The sequence below is a fragment of the Lates calcarifer genome, linkage group LG7_1 (assembly GCF_001640805.2).
Source record: "Lates calcarifer isolate ASB-BC8 linkage group LG7_1, TLL_Latcal_v3, whole genome shotgun sequence".
Classification (NCBI taxonomy): Eukaryota; Metazoa; Chordata; class Actinopteri; family Centropomidae; genus Lates; species Lates calcarifer.
Genome location: NC_066839.1, coordinates 380,174 through 399,141, shown reverse-complemented (window position 1 = coordinate 399,141; position 18,968 = coordinate 380,174). Strand labels below are relative to the sequence as shown.

General features: G+C 44.6%; 1 protein-coding gene across 2 annotated transcripts in view; it reads right to left on the bottom strand.

The window, feature by feature from the left end:
* The window catches only part of kif26aa (kinesin family member 26Aa), a 53,281-nt gene extending 36,351 nt beyond the window's left edge, over positions 1-16,930 (bottom strand). For both annotated transcript variants that reach the window (XM_051071545.1, XM_051071546.1), the window contains exons 1-3: positions 16,654-16,930; positions 5,903-6,358; positions 2,921-3,051 (exon numbers count right to left, since the gene is read on the bottom strand). In XM_051071545.1, the coding sequence (XP_050927502.1) occupies positions 2,921-3,051; positions 5,903-6,358; positions 16,654-16,710 (644 nt within the window). In that variant the 5' untranslated portion in view covers positions 16,711-16,930. The remainder of the gene's footprint in view (positions 1-2,920; positions 3,052-5,902; positions 6,359-16,653) is intronic.
* Between the last annotated feature and the right edge of the window lie 2,038 nt (positions 16,931-18,968).

Here is an 18,968-nt window from a genome sequence, read left to right as displayed (position 1 = left end):
ATAAGTGAACAGATGAATGAATGAACCCAAAAATCGGCTAAAGTTTTTAAACGATCTGTGTAAGAAAGAGTCGGTGAAAAATTCTGTGTTTCTAATGTGCGTCTAATCCTGAGCAGCTCCAGTTAAACTGTCAATGTTGTATTTTATCAGAGGGGATTGTGGGATTTTCTGGACATGAAAACATGTAAACTGACAAACAGATGGAGAGAGAGAAAAAAAGAGATAGAGGCATCGCTGGCTGCCATATTGTAATAAGGCTGCTCCTCCGCTGGTGTTTTCATTTCTCCGTGTTAATGCGGTCGTCCCCTGTCGAAGCTCCAACTGTCGACTCCTCTTTGCTTTTTGGCAGAAAGCCTGAAATCTGAGGAAATCTCAGCTTCCTCTCAGACACACGTCGACTCTCTGGCACCTCTCCATCCTCCACACTCTGCTGCTGCACTCACATTATTCTACACTTACACTGAGGTTATGTCTCATAAAGAACCAGGCTGAAGGAAAAAGTACTGATAACACAGTAAAAGTACTCGATTACACGGAAAACCATGCAGTGAAAATAAAACTACACCCTGACCTCTACACCCTGACCTCCTCACCCTGACCTCTACAGACCTCCTCACCCTGACCTCTACACCCTGACCTCCTCACCCTGACCTCTACACCCTGACCTCCTCACCCTGACCTCTAACACCCTGACCTCCTCACCCTGACCTCTACACCCTGACCTCCTCACCCTGACCTCTACACCCTGACCTCCTCACCCTGACCTCTACACCCTGACCTCCTCACCCTGACCTCTACACCTGACCTCCTCACCCTGACCTCTACACCCTGACCTCCTCACCCTGACCTCTACAGACCCTCCCCGACCCCCCCCCCCCCTGACCTCTCACCCCCCCCCCTGACCTCTACAGACCTCCACGCCCTGACCTCTAACACCCTGACCTCCTCACCCTGACCTCCTCACCCTGACCTCTACAGACCTCCTCACCCTGACCTCTACACCCTGACCTCCTCACCCTGACCTCTACAGACCTCCTCACCCTGACCTCTAACACCCTGACCTCCTCACCCTGACCTCCTCACCCTGACCTCTAACACCCACATAAAGATAACACAGGGGTCAGAAAACAGTAATGCAGCATGAACCCACTGTGAGTTAGGGAGGTGTGCGCGCGCGCGCGTGTGTGTGTGCGTGCGTGTGTGTGTGTGAGTGAGTGCGTGCTCTGCAGGGAGCTGAAGGCTAATCGAGCCTTCAAAGATTTTCAGATAAAAGCAGAGTGACTCTCTGCTCGCTCCCCTCAGCCCTCACCATCCTCTGACAGATGCATGCTGGGATGTCTCTGAAGTGAATGCTGGGTAATATTTCAACCCTGACACTCGTCTGAAAGGCTTCAGCTCAGGTGTTTGAACAGGAGAAAGTCTGAATAAACATTCAGTGACAGAGGTGGATTTATACTCTGTACTCTGCAGGTCTCATTGTTTTTCTCACATTAACACCACAACATGTTCCTCCACTAAACAACCACCTGCACAGCAGACAATCTACCCTCTGTTAACAGCAGCACATGCATGCCCAGTGTACATGAATGGTCATGTGATCTGTGTTTTCAGGTGTGTTAGTATGGACAGAAATTATTTCTGACACAGAGCTAAAACATTTGACTGGACAGAGATAGTTTTAGTTTTAAAATGAAAACAAACCCACCGGGTGTCAAACACAAGCAACAGTGAAAAGTCAGAATTTAACCACACAGCAGCTGCACAGACACCAATGATGCTCGTACTTCGTTATCCATGTAACAGTCACCACTGTTAGCATTCCTAAAAGACAGTGGCTCAGATAAGAACACAATGAAGCACTCAAGCAGAGACTGATCCAAAGTTCTGTTGGGAAACCTCTGCTCCTTCATTCATCTGGATGTTACTTTGACTCCACCTAAACACTGATGTAGACCAAGCACCTCCCCATGGTAACAGGGTCCTCCCCCAGCAGGACTGTGCTCCCACCACACCACAAGAACTGCTCAGAAATGTCTTGAGGAACACAAAGAGCCCAAGGTGTTGACCTGGCCTTCAAACTCCCCAGATCCCAATCTGATCCAGCATCTGTGGATGATCCAGAAAAAAACAGATCCATGGAGGCCCCCCATACTGCAAACCACAGGACCCAAAGGATTAGTTTTGGGCCGAACTTTCGGTTCAGTTCAGGCTGTAATTCTTGGACTCGTTCAGTGATTCCTGTTATTTCTGTCTGACAGTCTGTTTGATTTGACCTCTGTTCTGCTTTCTCTCTGGGGAACATCTGTTTATCTCGGCTCAGTCTGTGATGCTCTATCAGTTATTCAGCACCAGTAAATCCAGGTTAGACTCACAAACATCAGCAGACAAACATGAGCCGAAAACCTCTTCACACCCGAACCCTCCTGAACCCTGAAGACTACGCTGCTCGTCTGCTCTCCGACAGCTCCAACCAGTCAAACAGGATAAAAATAGTAAATCTGCCAATTAGATTCTGTACAGAGAGAAGAGTCTGCATTTAACTTCTGAACCGTGTTCGCAGCTGAATCTGGCTCAGAGAGTTTTACTGCAGGAAACATCCTCTTTAAATGTTTCTACTGCAAGTTGTAGATCAAACTTTAACCCTTTAAAGCACAAAAACAGGTTTCATGCACATTATCTTATTATTATCATCAGGCAGGACTCAGGCTGGTTCTTCCTAAGTCCTGGTTCAGTGACATTTAAACCACTTCTTAAAACTTGTGTTTTATTCTGTTTAATAAAACCTTTATTTGTTGAATCTCTAAATCTAAAAACGTTTTTTCCTTCTTAAAATACTTTGACAGGTGCTGTATAAATTCAGTTTTCTATGCGGCTGATGTTGATGCTGGTTCAGGGATGAAGGCGTGTTGCGTTCACTGACCTGATGAAGAAGGCGGCTGCAGCAGACGGAGGTTGGCTGGTCTGGGTGGCGATGCTGTGAGCTGCTGGTTTGGCTGCAATGTCCTGAGTCGAACTCCTCACGGTCACATAATCTCCATCTGAGGCCAGAGTCTGACAGACCAGAGACAAACAGGACCAGGTCATAAAACTGGACATTAAACCATGAGCTCTGACATAACAAATTGTTGGTCATTATGGTCATTACAGCATCAGGTGAATCACCACCTCTCTCTGGACTGGAGGAGGGTCAGACCTGGTTTGTGTTTTATTGGTCATCTGATCCAGATGATAATGTTTTCCCCAGAGTCAGAGGTTTCTGATGATATCAGTTTCAACACAGATCAACACAGATCCAGGACACATTTAGCCTAGCTTAGCACAAAGGCTGGAAGCAGGGGGTAGAGAAATAAAGCCTTTTCCTCCAGCTGTGTGTAGACTCAGACATCTGTGTATGAGGGAGAAGCTCTGCATGTGGAGGTCATTAACTAATTAGTTGTGGTCATTAGCCTGATCTCTGGCATCCAAACTTCCCATTCTGCTCAATCACAGTGTGGCTAATGGCTAATCCTGCTGGGCAACACTAATGACCAGAGAACACAGGGCTTGTTGCTGTGCTGTTTGTATCATCTCACAGTTTACCTACAGATTTCTACTTTACACCTCATTATGTGTTTTTAACTGTAAAAACAACGAGGCTTTAAATCTGTGTTAAAGCATGACAATATCAGTTTACATGAAGATTTACTAGAGAATGTGTTTTTAAAACTGTTCAGGATCTGTTGGGTTTAATTTTGTTTCTGGAGCTTTTTCTCGCATCTGTCCTCGTTCTGTCAGTAGAGCTCCTTCCTTCCTCTTCTTTTCTGTTTCTGTTTTTCACTTCGTCTTTGGGCTCAGATCCGTGGCCTGGTTACGGTGGATTACCGTGGTAACAGCAAGTGGTAAACTGGGAGTCCATTATTCAGCTGTTTGACTGGGACACGCTCGGCCAGCTAACAGGATTACAGAGAGCTGCCGGCGGGACGAACCGACCGCCGGCACCAAACAAACCTGAGCCGAGATGCCTCAACACAACAGAATCTCCTCCAACAAACATCAGGTCTGTTACAGAGGATCACTGACAGACTGCAGCTGTTTTTTTTAGGTTTTTGGTTTGTTTTGATTTGGCTGTTTGATTGAAGCTGTTTCAAAGCAGTCGGTCGTGTTCAGTTTGGTTCAGTTTAGTTTAATCGGGTTGTTTTTGCTTTAGTTAGTTGTGTGTAAGTGTAGCTGTCAGTCATTGTGTGTATATATATACATACATATATATATGTATATATATATATATATATATATATATATATATATAAATCTCTACAGACAGGCAGAGTCAGGTCTTAGTCTCTTCCTGAGGACAGTGTTTTTATTAAAGTCTGGGGGTCAGTGCTCAGGGTTTATGAGACAGTCATGGTCCAACACCAGAGATGTTCATCACAAGAAGGATGATCTGTCATGTGTTCGCTCTAAAGCTGAAACTCTGAAACCTTCAGACTGCAGGTCTGTGTTCTGGTCTTCGGAGTGCAGGTCTGTGTTCTGGTCTGCAGAGTGCAGGTCTGTGTTCTGGTCTTCGGAGTGCAGGTCTGTGTTCTGGTCTTCGGAGTGCAGGTCTGTGTTCTGGTCTTCAGAGTGCAGGTCTGTGTTCTGGTCTTCGGAGTGCAGGTCTGTGTTCTGGTCCTCAGACTGCAGCTGATGGGTGATAATGAGGCCGAGGCTCCTACTGCGTCTGCAGAGCTGAGTCACAGGAGGAACTGGAAATAATCAGATCTGATATCAGAGTCTCTGAGTTTGGACAGAGATCATTTATTAAACGTTTGTGACGAGAGGGAACTTCATTATCTCTGACAACATGACTTCAGCTGAGGTTGGAGCACAGTCAGTGTTTTATCACAAGCTCTACATGTCAGCCTGTTAGCACTCAGCAGGGGGCGCTGCAGGTTTCAGACTGACGGTCCATTTATAATGACGTGACGACAGTCGGGGTGTAAGGACGGGTCGGGGGTGTCAGGTGATAGATCCACACTGAGCTGTATGAATGATGAAGCTGCTGCTGGAGGTCAAGGATCAGTGAAGGACAGGTCCATCTGAGGGGTCGTCCACAGACCAGATCCCATCAGATACTGATCAGACCCTCATCACATGTCCTGATCCCACTTCACTGTCCATACCTTATGTCTGTGAACGTCACAGAGAATGTGTTGTATGTTGCTGTCTGTTTCTGCTGCGTGAAGGACGGTGAGAAAAACTTCATCTTCATTTTTAAATCAGTGAAATCAGATGCGATTTAAAGTTAAAACTAAATCTCTCTGGCTCCACCCTGAGGACAACAGCTGCAGAGTCTCTGTCCTGCAGAGGGTGTTTTTGAACCTGAATTCTGGACGTCTGCCAAAAAACTTTGATATGAAGTACTAATCCTAATCCTCCTCCTCCTCCTCTTCCTCCTCCTCCTCGCTCTGGCCTCAGATTATATTTGCATCTGTGATCAGGTCTCATTGAGCCCAGCTCCTCATTACAGCTGCTTTACAATCAGGTAAGTGACAGAGAATCTGTCACCTCTGTCATCAGCTGTAAAAGTCAGTTCAGTCTCAATCATTCACTGACAAATGTCCAATAATCCAGGAGTTCCTGCTTGGTATTAGCTTCATCATTTTTAATATAATTTAATGAATGAGCCTTCTGGGCTCTGGTCATCATCAGAACTGTTAATAATCTACATATGTACATTTGCAATCTACATGTGTAGATTATATGATGACCTCTGTTAAGCAGAGCTCCAGTTTTCCCTCAGTGCAAAGACATTTTTGTTAAGCACTGCTGGGACTCAAACACACCTGTACCACACCTGTCTGCTCCTGTTCTAAAGGCTCAGTCTGACCAGTTTTATGAATGTGTGATGGTTGTCCTGCTCAGTGTGTCCCTCCCTGCTCACCGTAGTCTGCTGGTGTTCAGGTCTGCAGCAGGACACTCTCCATACTCCCTCCAGGTAGTGGTGTGCATTCAGGGGGAGGGGTGTAACCGTGGCCAGGCCTTTGGCTCCGCCCCCACCCAGGTAGGTGCTCTGAACTCCACCCCATCTCCACGCAGCTCCGCCCCCCTGCTGCTCCTCCTCATATGACCATCTCTGCTGCTTCAGCGGCAGCTCGTCGCCCACCCAGCCGCCCTCTGGGGCCAGGGGGTCGCAGGTTGTGGTGGGGACACTGGGGGTGGCAGGCCGAGGCGTCATCTCCCTGCTGATGCCCAGAGCCCGACGCAGGGCGAAGCGTCTCAGCTGCTGGAAGGAGGTGCCACAGATGTCACAGTGGGTGTCGACTGAAGCATGGCGGTTGCGACGAGGCCACTGGAGGCGTTGGAGCTTATCGAAGAGGAAGGAGGCGTAGGCCAGGTCCTGGAGGGGGTGGGGGGGGTGAAGAGAGAAGACACAGGGTGATGATAACCAGTATCCAAAATGTTCAGACACTAATGAAACATCCTCACTTTACTCTTCCAACCTGTTCCTCCACCTGTCAGACGTTCTGAGCACAACCTTCATGTGGAAGCATTCAGTCCAGGTCTGTGGGTAGTAGATACTTGGATATAACATACCCAGGTTTCATTCAGAATTTGACCCAAATGCTGAAAATGTGAAGTTCAATCTTTTGTGAAAACCAAAGTTTACCAAAGTCTTAACTTCACCAAAGTGGTGGAATATCTGAACAAAACAGTAGATAAAGTACAACGTGTGTAAAACAAAATGTTATGTTTTTTTGAGCAGAGGAGTTGTGTGTTACTCTACTTTGAGCAGATGTCAGAGGGCTGAGATAAACAGACTGAATGAGTTCAGATCCTTCAGGCTCTGAACCAGAGTCTTCATCACTGCTTCTCTAAACCTCCTCAAGAGCTTGGACACAGAGTGTGAGTGTCTTCAGGGAGAAATCTGGTGTTGTGATGCTTCTGGAAACAACCTGAGATTTCCTTTAAATCAGACGGAGAAAACAGAAACGGGTACTGTGCAGCTCCACACAGATCTCTGCTGCGGTAAAGAGTTGTTTCAGTGAACCTGTTGTTCCAGCAGCTGCTCAGTTTTCACTTCATCACAAAGACTCTTCCTCAGCAGCAGACGTCCTGCCTTTCTGTCAGCTTTCCCCAAGCAGCTGCTCAGCACACACACACACTCTGAGGCTGGTGTACGACGGCAGCAGCAGCAGGACATAAACCTGTCAGCGTCTGTAGATTTACAGCGCAGTCTGTCAGGGTCTGACCCTCTGTCGTCACGAGTCACCGATCCTCAATGGAGGACAGAGTATCAGTGTCAGATACCTTCACAGAGAAGCTGTGAGGGTTTACAACCAACCAGATGGCTGCTTCAGCTTCAGCTGTACCTCACTGTTTCTGCTGCTGCGTTCAGAGAAGAGTCTGAATGAGCTGATGGAGCAGATGGAGACAGATCTGATCAGTCTCCTCCAAATACATGTCTATCCCACACACTGAGACAGCTGCACCACAAACACACCCACCTCACAGTTACTGATTAATCAACTGGAAAAGATGCAAAACTTAGCAGCTCAACAAGTCCTCTGATCACACAGGTCACATGATCCCACTCTCAGATTCAACCACAGGAGGTTACAGACAAACTGTGAACATCACTCTGAGTCCTTCCAGGTGAGGGCGTGATTCCTTCAGCTGGAACATGCAGGACTGTGAACTCCTAAACAACATCACACACACTAAACGACTTCCCTCAGAGACAAGAGACTTGTTTATTTCTACAAGAAACTGTATCTTTAATAACGTCAATAATCATCAGTGAACATGCTCTGATCAGCCCGATCAATACACACAGACCATGAGACAACACTTTAGCCACTTCCTCCCCACATCAGACCTGATGGAGCAGATCAGCTCTTCATCCTCAGCTCTGCTCTCTGAACACTCAGAAACAACAGAAACAAACAAATCACTGCAGCCCAGACATCTCCGGCCTCTCTGTTTGACCTCTGACCTCGTGTCTTTCTCCTCAGGAGCAGCTGGCAGGAGGTCAAACAGCCGACACAGAGGATTCACTTCTAAAACAAAGACAGAAAAACCTTCAGCATCTGAACCCGCACTGCTGAGGGTGAAGGAACATTTAGTCTCTGTGGTCATTTAACATTTGGATTCATCTGAAGGAAGGAGGAGTAGGAGCAGGAGGAGGAAGATCAAGAGCGTTAGAAAAGGAAAAAGGGGAAATGAAGGTTTAAAAAAGGAAAATCTGTATTTTACAACAACTACATGATGTTGCAGAATGGATGTGAATATAAACTGATCACACAGGATGGACTGAGATTCATGAATTAAATAAAGGAAAGAAATAAAACAACATACTGAGCTGAGAGCGAACAGGAAGTTACCTGTGACGTGCTGCAGCTTTAAAATCCTCCTCCTCAGTTTGATCCTGACTCTGCCTCAGTCCTGAACCATCTGAGTCCAGACCAGCAGCCGCTCCCTCTCTGTCTCCAGACCTGAGGAATTTAAATCTCTGTCTATTCACTGGTCCTGACAGCGGGGGCATCACGCCGGCCATGACCCTGCAGCTGCTACGAGAGACGATTTCAGCTGAATGAAATGTGAAATACCTGTTTACACTGCTCTATCTTGTTTGTGTATCTTTTTTAAGTGAACAGTGACCTTAATGGCTACATGACAAATCAAAATACAGTCTCTGACCCTGATACTGTCTCTTCTTCACCTGGATCTGATCAAACATGTACCATGTACCACTGTAGCCAGTGTTCAGAGTGAAGTGAAATACAAAATGAAATTCATCACAAACAACTTAAAGATCATAAAGAGCATAGTGTTCTTCAGAGATGATTTTATATCTGCTTCAGCTGCCGGTCACAAAGCTCCAGTTCTTAACTGAGCAACAAAGACCTCTGAGTCTCTGGAGGTTTGATTTTATTGTTGTTCTGTCTTATGAATACCTCTTCATGCGGGACATGATGGTGTGAGTGGTTTGTGTGTTAATGACTTGTTTTATAGTCCGATAAGTGAAAACCCAGCCTGTTGTTTCAGAGCTTCAGAAGAGCTATGAGGTGGATTCAGTTTCCTTTGGACAGAGCTAAGCTAGCAACTTCCCCGTCTCCAGTCTGTATGCTAAGCTAAGCTAGCTGCTTCCTCCTGTCTCATATGGTGAGCTAAGCTAGCTGATTCCTCCTGTCTCCAGTCTGTATGCTAAGCTAAGCTAACCAGCTGCTGTACAGACATGATGCTGAGGTCAGTCTAACTCTGTTTAAACTTCTGTTAATTTTCTTACCTGAACCTCCTCAGCTTCAGTCCCAGCAGGAGCCAAACCAGACTGATCAGATCTGGACTCCTGTTATAGAGTTTACCTGGTGGACCGTACCAAGTGTGAGATAAGTGGAGGGGGGTTTGTGGTGATTTCTGGGAAGGTTCCAGCTTCTCAGTTTCAGCTGATTGAAACTGCTCCTTCTTCATTTTATTTTTTATGGATGTATTTGGTTTTGTAGCTTCTAGATGACATTCTCATTCCCCTAACTTTTATTCTGTGGATAAGAGCATGTGGACAGCTGAACATATGTGATATACAATAAAGTGCTGAATATCCTCTGAGAACAGAGTGTCAGTTGTAAGGATTTCTTGAAGATAAAAGCAGGTTTTTATTTCTGCTCAGTTGACTTTAGTTTGTCTTCCTGACAGATGGCAGACAGAGCGTTTGTCTTTCAGTTCCTCTGGGTTTCGTTCACACAGACTATAACAAACACTGAAACAGAAAACCCGACTAACATCTCACTCCACAGAAATTCTTTTCATTCTGCAGAGAGAAAACTAATTTTTTCACTCGATTCATTTCTCTCCACATGCACATTAATCAACGCACTAATCCCCCTCCCTTGATATCAGAGCGTTTTCATTGCTAATTACTCTTTTAAAGTGTGTTTGATGTTGCTGAAGGTAAGAGTCACTGCGTCGCCTCCCTCAGCTGTAATTATCTCATTAATCATGAGAGCTGCTGGGAAACGTCTCTTTACTGGGTTTTATTTTATTAGCACCTGCAGGCAGCAGCACCGAAGACGTGATGTTTCTGTCACGTGTGTTTACTGAACGAGGAAAAGTGTTTTACAGCAGAGAGACAGGCAGAGATGGTGACTCTTATGTGTCAGTATACATTTATACTTTGAACCAGGTTTTCTCAACAGCTCGTTCTCCTACAAAATACCTTCATATCGAACTAAACTGCAACAGCAAACACCCTGGTTCAGACTTTACAACAAGTTTGATCCTTGTTTTTTCCAGTGTTCTGATTTCTGCTCTGGGAGTAAATGAGCTCATTTTTAATTAGGCAATGGATCATTTACATATTAATATAATACAAAAACAATTAATGTCAGTGATCAGCTGAGGAATTTCATGCTGAAACCTGTTCAAATTTTGTATCGTATTCATCTGTAGTGCCGGGGAAAACTGCGTAGTAATATATGATAACATTTCTGAGAGACAGGGTTGTTCCACCTGTTTTCATGCACATGTTCAACTGGTTGTTAAAAAGTTAAACTAAAAGTGTTTGGTTTTAATCCACACTCCAACTTTTACACCTGAAAACCAAGGTTCACTGCATAAACTCTGACATCTTTGAAGAGATGAAACCATCACTCACATCATGGAACAAACATGGTCTCTGTCATCTGAGCTCTGACTGGAGCTCTGTTAATGATCTCATCTTCTTCTGTGGTAGTTTAATGGCAGTGACTGGAGAATCAGCTCCACCAGTTGTTTATCTCTATCAGCTCATACTCACACAGCAGGAGAGGAGGGAAACAATCTTCTCACTAAATGTAGATGTGGACAACATCACACTGTTTCCTCCTTTGCTCATAACTCCTCTGATGCAGCTGAATCTACAGGCTGTTTGTCTTTTCTACAAACCTCTGAGTTAGAGGAGAAAACCTTCATCTTCCTCAACATCTGGATTAAAAAGAAAATGAAATGTCTTTGTAAACTGAGCTGTTCCTGTAGGAACTGTCCAGTTTATCTTGGACAGCTGAGTTCCAGGGACGAGAAGGGAACATTTCTACCAGTCGCTGTAACTGTTAGAGCATCTGTCTTTACATCTTCATCAGGTTAGAGAGCTGCTGATGAGAAGAGAGCTCAGGTCAGAGGTCACAGTCAACACATTTACACCTTACATTAACATGAACCTTTCCTTACTCACACCTGTTCACCATCCATTACACCAGCCCGATGAGCAGAGAATAAAACTGAAACATCTAACTTCTAACCTGTCACCAGACTGGAGGGAAACGGAGCATGTGATGGTTTCAAACTTTAAATTCTGAAACCCTGAGGAGCAGCGTCCTCCTGGAGTCCTGCTGAAGATTAATGACCGGCTGTGTTTGAGGACAGATGAAGCTCCACCTCCTCAGAGAGAAGCCCCAGATCTGTTTGAGACAACAAATCAAGTCCAAACTGAGCTGTTTTCTAACGCTGGCCGACCGCTGACTGAGACTAATGATGCCCTGCTGACTGCAGGACTTGCAGAGCAACACCGTCCCTCCTACCACTCTCCATTTATTCCACACAGAAAACAACGTGACCAGATTCCTGCAGCTGATGCATCGACTCATACTCTCTGTTTCACTAAAACCTGGATTATTCAGCTCAGACATAGAAACATCTCTGCTCTTCGTTATGAACTCGCTCATGTGTTATGGCCTCTGATTAATCTTTTAATTAACTACTCAAGTATTGGAAGGTCACGCTGCTTGTGCTGACTCAGAGCTCTTTCCTATTAAAGAACAAAAAGCCTCATCATGCTGCAGTTTAACATTTTCATCAATTTATTTCATTAACGTCTATGTGTCTCAGTGCTACTGGATCTCAGAGGAAATCACATGTAGCTGTGAACTGATGCTGCTTAGATGTTTCTCAGAAGGAAACAGCACCAGTATGATCAAAACTGGCTGAGCTATCAACAGCAGACAAACCTACATCATTTGTGCAACAGCTGCTCTGTTTGCTGCCCCCCAGTGGTTGATACATGTACCAACAGTAACTGGAGAAGTCTCCACATCAACCAGAACCTAAATGTTAAGGCAGGATACCAATCAACAATCAGTCAATCAAACTGTTCAGTAAACTCTGCAGTTATTAAAAGGACTCCATCAGACCCAGATATCAGTTCAACCCTCGTCCACTCATCCCCGTTTCCTCACCACCTCACTGTCCCGCCGCCTCGTTCATCCTCACCCCACCCTGTCACCACACATCACCTTCAACATGGCCGCCGAGCCACTCAGGAAAGGATGAGCCGGCCGAGTCCAGAGCTCAGAGTCAGTCCTTGCTACACTAACAAGCATCAGAGGAGTCCGGTTTGTGTTTTGGCCTGAACACAGGGAGCAGATCAGGGCCTGGGGGGTTTAAACAGAGCTGTATGTGGAGGAGATGTGACACAATGAGCTGCAGTGAAGACAGACTGATTAGATATCTGATTATTTAAATCAAGAGCGCTGGGCTGACTCCTGAACCATCCATCCACAGTATTTCTGTTTGATTCTGTGTGTGAACAACCTCCATGTCTGGGGGGGTGGGTCCTGTATCTGTATCTAAATCTGTAGAATGAAAAACACAGAAGGTCCGTATTCACAAAACACCTTAAGGCTAAAAACCGGTTGAGGCAGATGGCCACCCACCCTGAGTCCGGTTCTGCTCGAGGTCTCTGCCTCTTAAAAGGAAGTTTTTCCTTGCCACTGTCTCCTAGTGCTGCTCATGGTGGGATTTGTTGGGTCTCTCTCTGTAAATACCTATTTTAAAGAGTATGGTCTAGACCTGCTCTATATGAAAAGTGCCTTGAGATGACTTTTGTTGTGATATAGCGCTATATAAATAAAATTGAATTGAATTGAATTGAATTAAAAACAACACCTGAGTCTGGGAGAAGCTAAAGTAGAGGAGAGGACTCTGAACTCACTCAGACGAAAAACTAAGAATCATAAAGAGAAGCTGCTGTTGTTCCACGTCAGATGTTTAAGAAACTAAATAAGAGCCTGCCTCCATCATGAGGGAATAACGACTGGTATTTCATGGGGGCTGCTCATCATGACAACAGTCACAACAAAATGCTTCATATACCGCAGAGACAGTGGCTTTTAAGTTTTTATTGTAAATCAAATTTCCTCTACAAACATGGTCAGACAGATACATTTTGGAAAATGTACTACTTCTGAAAACCGCCCCTGATCCATTATTTAATTTGTACGTGATAATCAGGCCTTTGTTTGTTTCTTAGTTTTTGTGTTGTTTATTTATTACTGCACACAGACCCATCTGTCATCAACCAATCACGGTGGTTATTGTGAACTTGTCACCCACAGGAAAAAAGTCTAAATGTGGGAGTTCTCACTTTTCCTGAGTAGAAGCTGGTGTCAGCAGCTTTGTGAAAAGAATTTAAGAGAAAACTTTCAGTCAGAAACTTTTGGTACAATTTAGAGTTGTCTCAGTGGTGAGATAGATGCTTTGTGAACATGAGCCCTGAAGTGTTTGTCAGGGCAGAAAGTAAAGTCACAGGTTTTATAAAGTGGGGACATATTCAGTGAAGACATCTTCAGAAAGTGACTGTTTAAAAAGGCGTTAGGATGTTTTTGGATAATTTTAGAAAAGTGGTGACATATTAGAGAAGCTGGGAAAGGTGAGGACGTCTTTGGTTTGATGAGGTCTTTTGTCTCAGGTTGGACATCTCAGGACACAGCAGTGAATGAAGGTAAAAGCAAGATGTGAGTGTGGAGGACACAGAAAATACAGTTTCCCCCCAGAGGAATAAAAAACATGTGTGACTTTCTCCAGGGAAACAGCTTCAGTCCAGATTCGTCTCAGCCTCCTTGACCAAAGACCTTCACCTCCTCCTCTTCCTCCTCTTCTCTCTCCTGAGCCTCCTTTTTCATCACAGCATCATTTTCCTCCTCTCTTCACCCTCCTGTTAACCTATCAGTGCTCCTGGTCTCCTCCTGCAGTGAAGGTCTGGGAGTAAAATAATCGACCTAACACTGTTTAAAGAACAAAAGCTGCTTGAACAGATGAGATGTGGAGATCATGTAAATATCATTTTAAAACAAAAACCTGACTCTTCATATCCTCAAGTCTGTTGTTGCAGCAGAGATCAGGAGTTTTTTGCCTCTTTTAATCTTGGTATTGATTTCCTCTCAGTCTGTTTTTAGCAGCGGGGCTGAGGCCAGTGCCGGGACCAGGGGCCCCGGGGACAGATTTACTGCTGTGAGGAACCTCAGAGGACGCTGACACTGCAGAGATAACACACTCAGTCTGTTTAACCTGCAGCCACTGGGCTTCAGTTCAGACCTGCAGGACACTGCTTCACTCTGACTGTGTTTAAAGGTCCAGACTCAGATTCATCCTTCACATAAACATCAGACTGTGGTCATGATACTTAGTCACTTGACCTATAGTTTAACAAAGGAACATAAGAATGAATAAGATCTGAAATCATGCTTCTGATACCTCTGACTAAAAATCATTTCTCTGGGCTGAGTTAACGTCCATGACTTCATGTTTCTGCTGAGCTGACCTGGTTTTATTCTTTATGTCCATCAGAGATACAGTCCCCAGATATTAGAACAACATTAATAACAGAAAAAAATAATGATTGATATCATATGGGTGGAGAAATAAATGGCTTTATGATACCTTCAGTATCTCTGATTTTCCAAATCTTTCTTAATAGAGAATCAACAGGCTGCAGAACAAACTGTTGATGGTTCAAACTGAGAACATGTTTGTCTTCATCCTACAGGGTTTAATGAGGTCATGTCCAAACATGGCTTCACTGAGAGGATGGTGCTGACTTTATAAAAATCAAACCATACAATGGAATTGAACATAAATGTTTTACAGCCAAACATTATAAATACAAACTTTGAGATTCTGCTGCAGCCTCTCTCCTGTATCCTGTCTGATCTGACACAGAATGACCCTGATGTAAAACAGATAAAACCAGTATAATTTAGTTCCTCAGATTGTGTCAGATCACTCAGTTGAATTTGATCAACGGTGACTGGAAAAAAGAAAACTCAGGTCCGGGATGAAAAGTGAGAGAAAACTGCAGATTCAGTTAGGACAGGACAGTCCAGGATCTGAACTTAGGATCTGAACTGAGGATGTTCTTGCTGCTGGCAGAGGCTACTCTCCTGACTCTCTGCTGTAAACCCTGACGGAGCTTCATCAGAGTAATAACTGGCTCGACTGACTCCAGATCTGACACTAAGCACTTCGTGGTTGGCTGATGAAGGTCCAGTTATCCGTCACATCTGTGAGCTCATAAAGCTCCTGCTGACTGCGTCACCTTTCTGCTGACCGAGCAGGTCCTTGGGGCTTTTACTGCAGCGGGACCTTCACTTCCTGCTCTGGTGACCCCTGCACCTTCAGTCATCTCTGAACACCAACCATCTGCTTCTGCAAACCCCACATGGATGTTCTGCTTTCACTACAGCCACTCATCATCTCTTCTGTAAAAACACCTGTTGTTCAGTCAGGACCAGGTTTATGTCTAAGTCCACACCTCCACCCTGGAGCTTCACTACGATGATGATAATGCCATCATGGCTTCATTAGAAGAAGATCTACCCTGAACATCATTACGACACAAGCTGCCACCAGACCACATCAGTCTCAGCAATGTGGATCACCGACCTCAGCAACCTCCGGTCCATGAGAAGTCTTCACTTGTATGAACAGATCAAACTTTTACAAGAACAAGGAACTCCAACCTGAGGCCCATTTTTGGTACCAGTCCAGGAAACTCCAGTAAACAAAATGGCTGCTCAGCGAGATAATACATGTCGTACGTAGCTGCTTCCTGTATGACGTGACTCTAAGCCTGTGCATGGATTCAAACCAGCAACCTAAACCTCCACCAGAGAAGAACCAACGTCCTCTTTGTTTCCAAGTTACACACAGTTTCTGATGTTTGTGTGTGCAACAGAGCGACTGAGTGGGACTGAGTGGTCGAGTGACCAAGAGAAAGAGTAGGATAAAGAGAGAGAGAGGCAGTGAAGTCAAATCAGAGTGACTCGTTTTCTGGACCAAGAGAGAAAGAGAGAGTTAACACCATAGAAGCTGAAGCTCTCTCATCCTGGCTGAGACGTGAGCTGCTCTGATGTTCATGCTTCCATATAAAAACCTGACAGAGGAGTTCACTGTCAAACTGACTTCTCTGCACCGTGGCCTGCACACTTCACTGACCCTCAGGAAAAAAGAGTTCATCTCCTTCTTTTCTTTACACTCAAACACACAACATCAGAGAAGTGAAAAGAAGCTGCATCGGTCAAATTAAATCAGAGCTGAAAAGGAGGAAAAAGGAAGGAGAGAGTCCAAAGAGGGACCTGGACCTGAGGGAACTTCAGGTGTTCATTTACCTGCATGTCTCCCTCAGCAACACACAGGCAACAAAACATCTTTACAGGAATGACTGAAGATCTGACTGAGTCTTTACAGATCACACACTATAAGATTTTACTAGGACAGACCGATAGACCAAGACTGGAACAGACCAGTAGATCCAGACTGGAACAGACCAGTAGACAGTATCTGACTGACATGCCATGTTACATGTCTGAACGACCCTCTGCAGAGTTTGGGTCCTCCCTGTCTTTGTGAAACATCATTAATTTTTTACAGTGTGGTGTTGCTGCTGACCTTCAGGGCCGTGGTGTCGGCCAGAGCAGCAGCTTGTCTGTTCAGCTGTGATGCCATGATGTGGCAGCGCTGGCACAGCCTCTGCAGCTCCTTCTCCTGCTCCGGCTTTCCGTAGCAGCTCAGTTCGCCAGCCGACAGAGAGCCTTCGGGGTTCGGCCTGGATGTGCAGCTCCTCCTCGCCTCCTCATCGTCCTCCTCTCCTGCAGAACGAAGGCGTTTCCTGCGACACGTGGAGCCCAGAGGAAGAGGAGTCTCTCCCTCCACCACCTGCAGAACAACACAGGAAAACTCACCTTTTGTTACCAAAAATGCTGAAAGTTACTTTCTGCATATAAGTACAACATAACAAGATTTAATAAAGACCTCATAAACACGAGGGTCCCCACAGGGTTCAGTTAAGAACCATGAAGCCTATAGAGCAGCAGGATTGAGGCAGAATTTCTAAAACCAAACCAGGTTCTTTATTCTTAATTTTCAGTTGCATGTTTTACTCTCTGTCTTTTAAATGGCTTTTAAATGGTTATGTAAAATACTCCATAACAAGTAAACTGAAAGACATTCTTATGTAAAGGTACAAGTATTATCAACAAAATGTACTTAAAGTATCACAGTAAAAGTACTTAATGTACTGTCTCTTGTGACTGATCTCTGATCAGATCATTGATACTGTTGATACTGTTGTAGCTGCTGCAGATGGAGCTAGTTTAACTATGCCAGATACAATCAGATTGTTTAGTCCATTGGTTCTCAACCTAGGGCTCAGGCCCCTCCAAAGGGTCACCAGATAAATCAGAGTTCATTCATTCAAGAGGAAAGAAGAAGAGACACAGTTCTCTACAAAAGGAACAGCCTCTAGTCGACACAACAAGCCAAAAAGTTTTAAAACCTTCAGTATTCTTTTTTTCTCATACTGTGTCAGAAAAAATCTTCATCTGCAAAGTAACAAAAGTCGTCATTTAAATGTAGTGCAGTAAAAAGTTTAATATTTCCACTGACTGTATTGAGTAGTAGAAATGGAATTACTCAATTAAAGTACAACTACAGCAAAAATATACTTAGTTACTTTCACCACTGCTCAAGATGAAGAGAGTTTGACTCGCTGCTTCACTGACAGCTTTATAAAGAATCACCTGAGGTCACAGGACTTTACCTTCAAAATAAAAGCAAAGCAAGTTCTTTAATTCAATCTCTAATTTAAATCTTTGCAGCGCTTTCATAAAGAGGGTTTGAATGTGAATGTTACAGACTGACCGAGCAGCAGGGAAAAAAGTGTCTGATACTCACTGTGTATCTCCTGTAATCCAGCCTGTGTCCCCGAGCTGTGTTCCAGTACTGGGAGTACATCTCTGCTCATAAACTGCTTTAATGAACTTTAATCAACTCAGATTCTTTGATAAACTCTCTTCACTGACTTTCCTTCACTTGAGACGCAGCTTCAGTGTCTGTCAGCCTGTGGAGAAATCTCTGCTTTCAATACAGCAGAAAGTAAGAGAATGTGTGTGTGTGTGTGTGTGTGTGTGTGTGTGTGTGGACTGTGGGAGGAGAATGATGTCGCTGAAGCGTGAACTTTCAGGCTGCAGGACAGGAAAGTGAAGACGATGAAAACCACTGCTCTGGCACTGAGTTACATAACCGATGTGTGTGGACTCTGTCTTTAGACACCTGATCTACACACAGCTAATTAATGGAGCTAGATCAACAGTGATGGTGGCTGAAGGACTCAGCAGATATGATGTAGATTCTCTCTGCTTCACTGAGAGAAGGATTCAGAAAAATGTAAAGTTCAAGCTCTGGAGATAAAGCACAGGCTTGTTCACTAATCCCAGTTTCTGGTTTGTTTTTCTTTGTGTGAATAAATCACTGGACTATGTGCATCTGCCTTCCAGTCTGAATTTCTCTGCCTGTGCTGCAAACCTGACAGTAACATGATCATTTATCAGCTCAAAGTTCATTTTCAGTCTTTAATTCAATTCAATTCAATTCAATTTTATTTATATAACGCCATATCACAACAAAAGTCATCTCAAGGCACTTTTCATATAGAGCAGGTCTAGACCATACTCTTTAAAATAGGTATTTACAGAGAGAGACCCAACAGATACACCATGTGTAGCACTAGGAGACAGTGGAGAGGAAACACTTCCTTTAAGAGGCAGAAACCTCGAGCAGAACCGGACTCAGGGTGGACAGCCATCTGCCTCAACTGGTTGAGTTAAGAAGGAGAGAGTGCGTGTGTGTGTGTGTGTGGGTGGGTGGGGGGGTTCCAATAAAATGTAAGGTGATACCAGTAATACAGCAGTAGTAATGATAGTAGT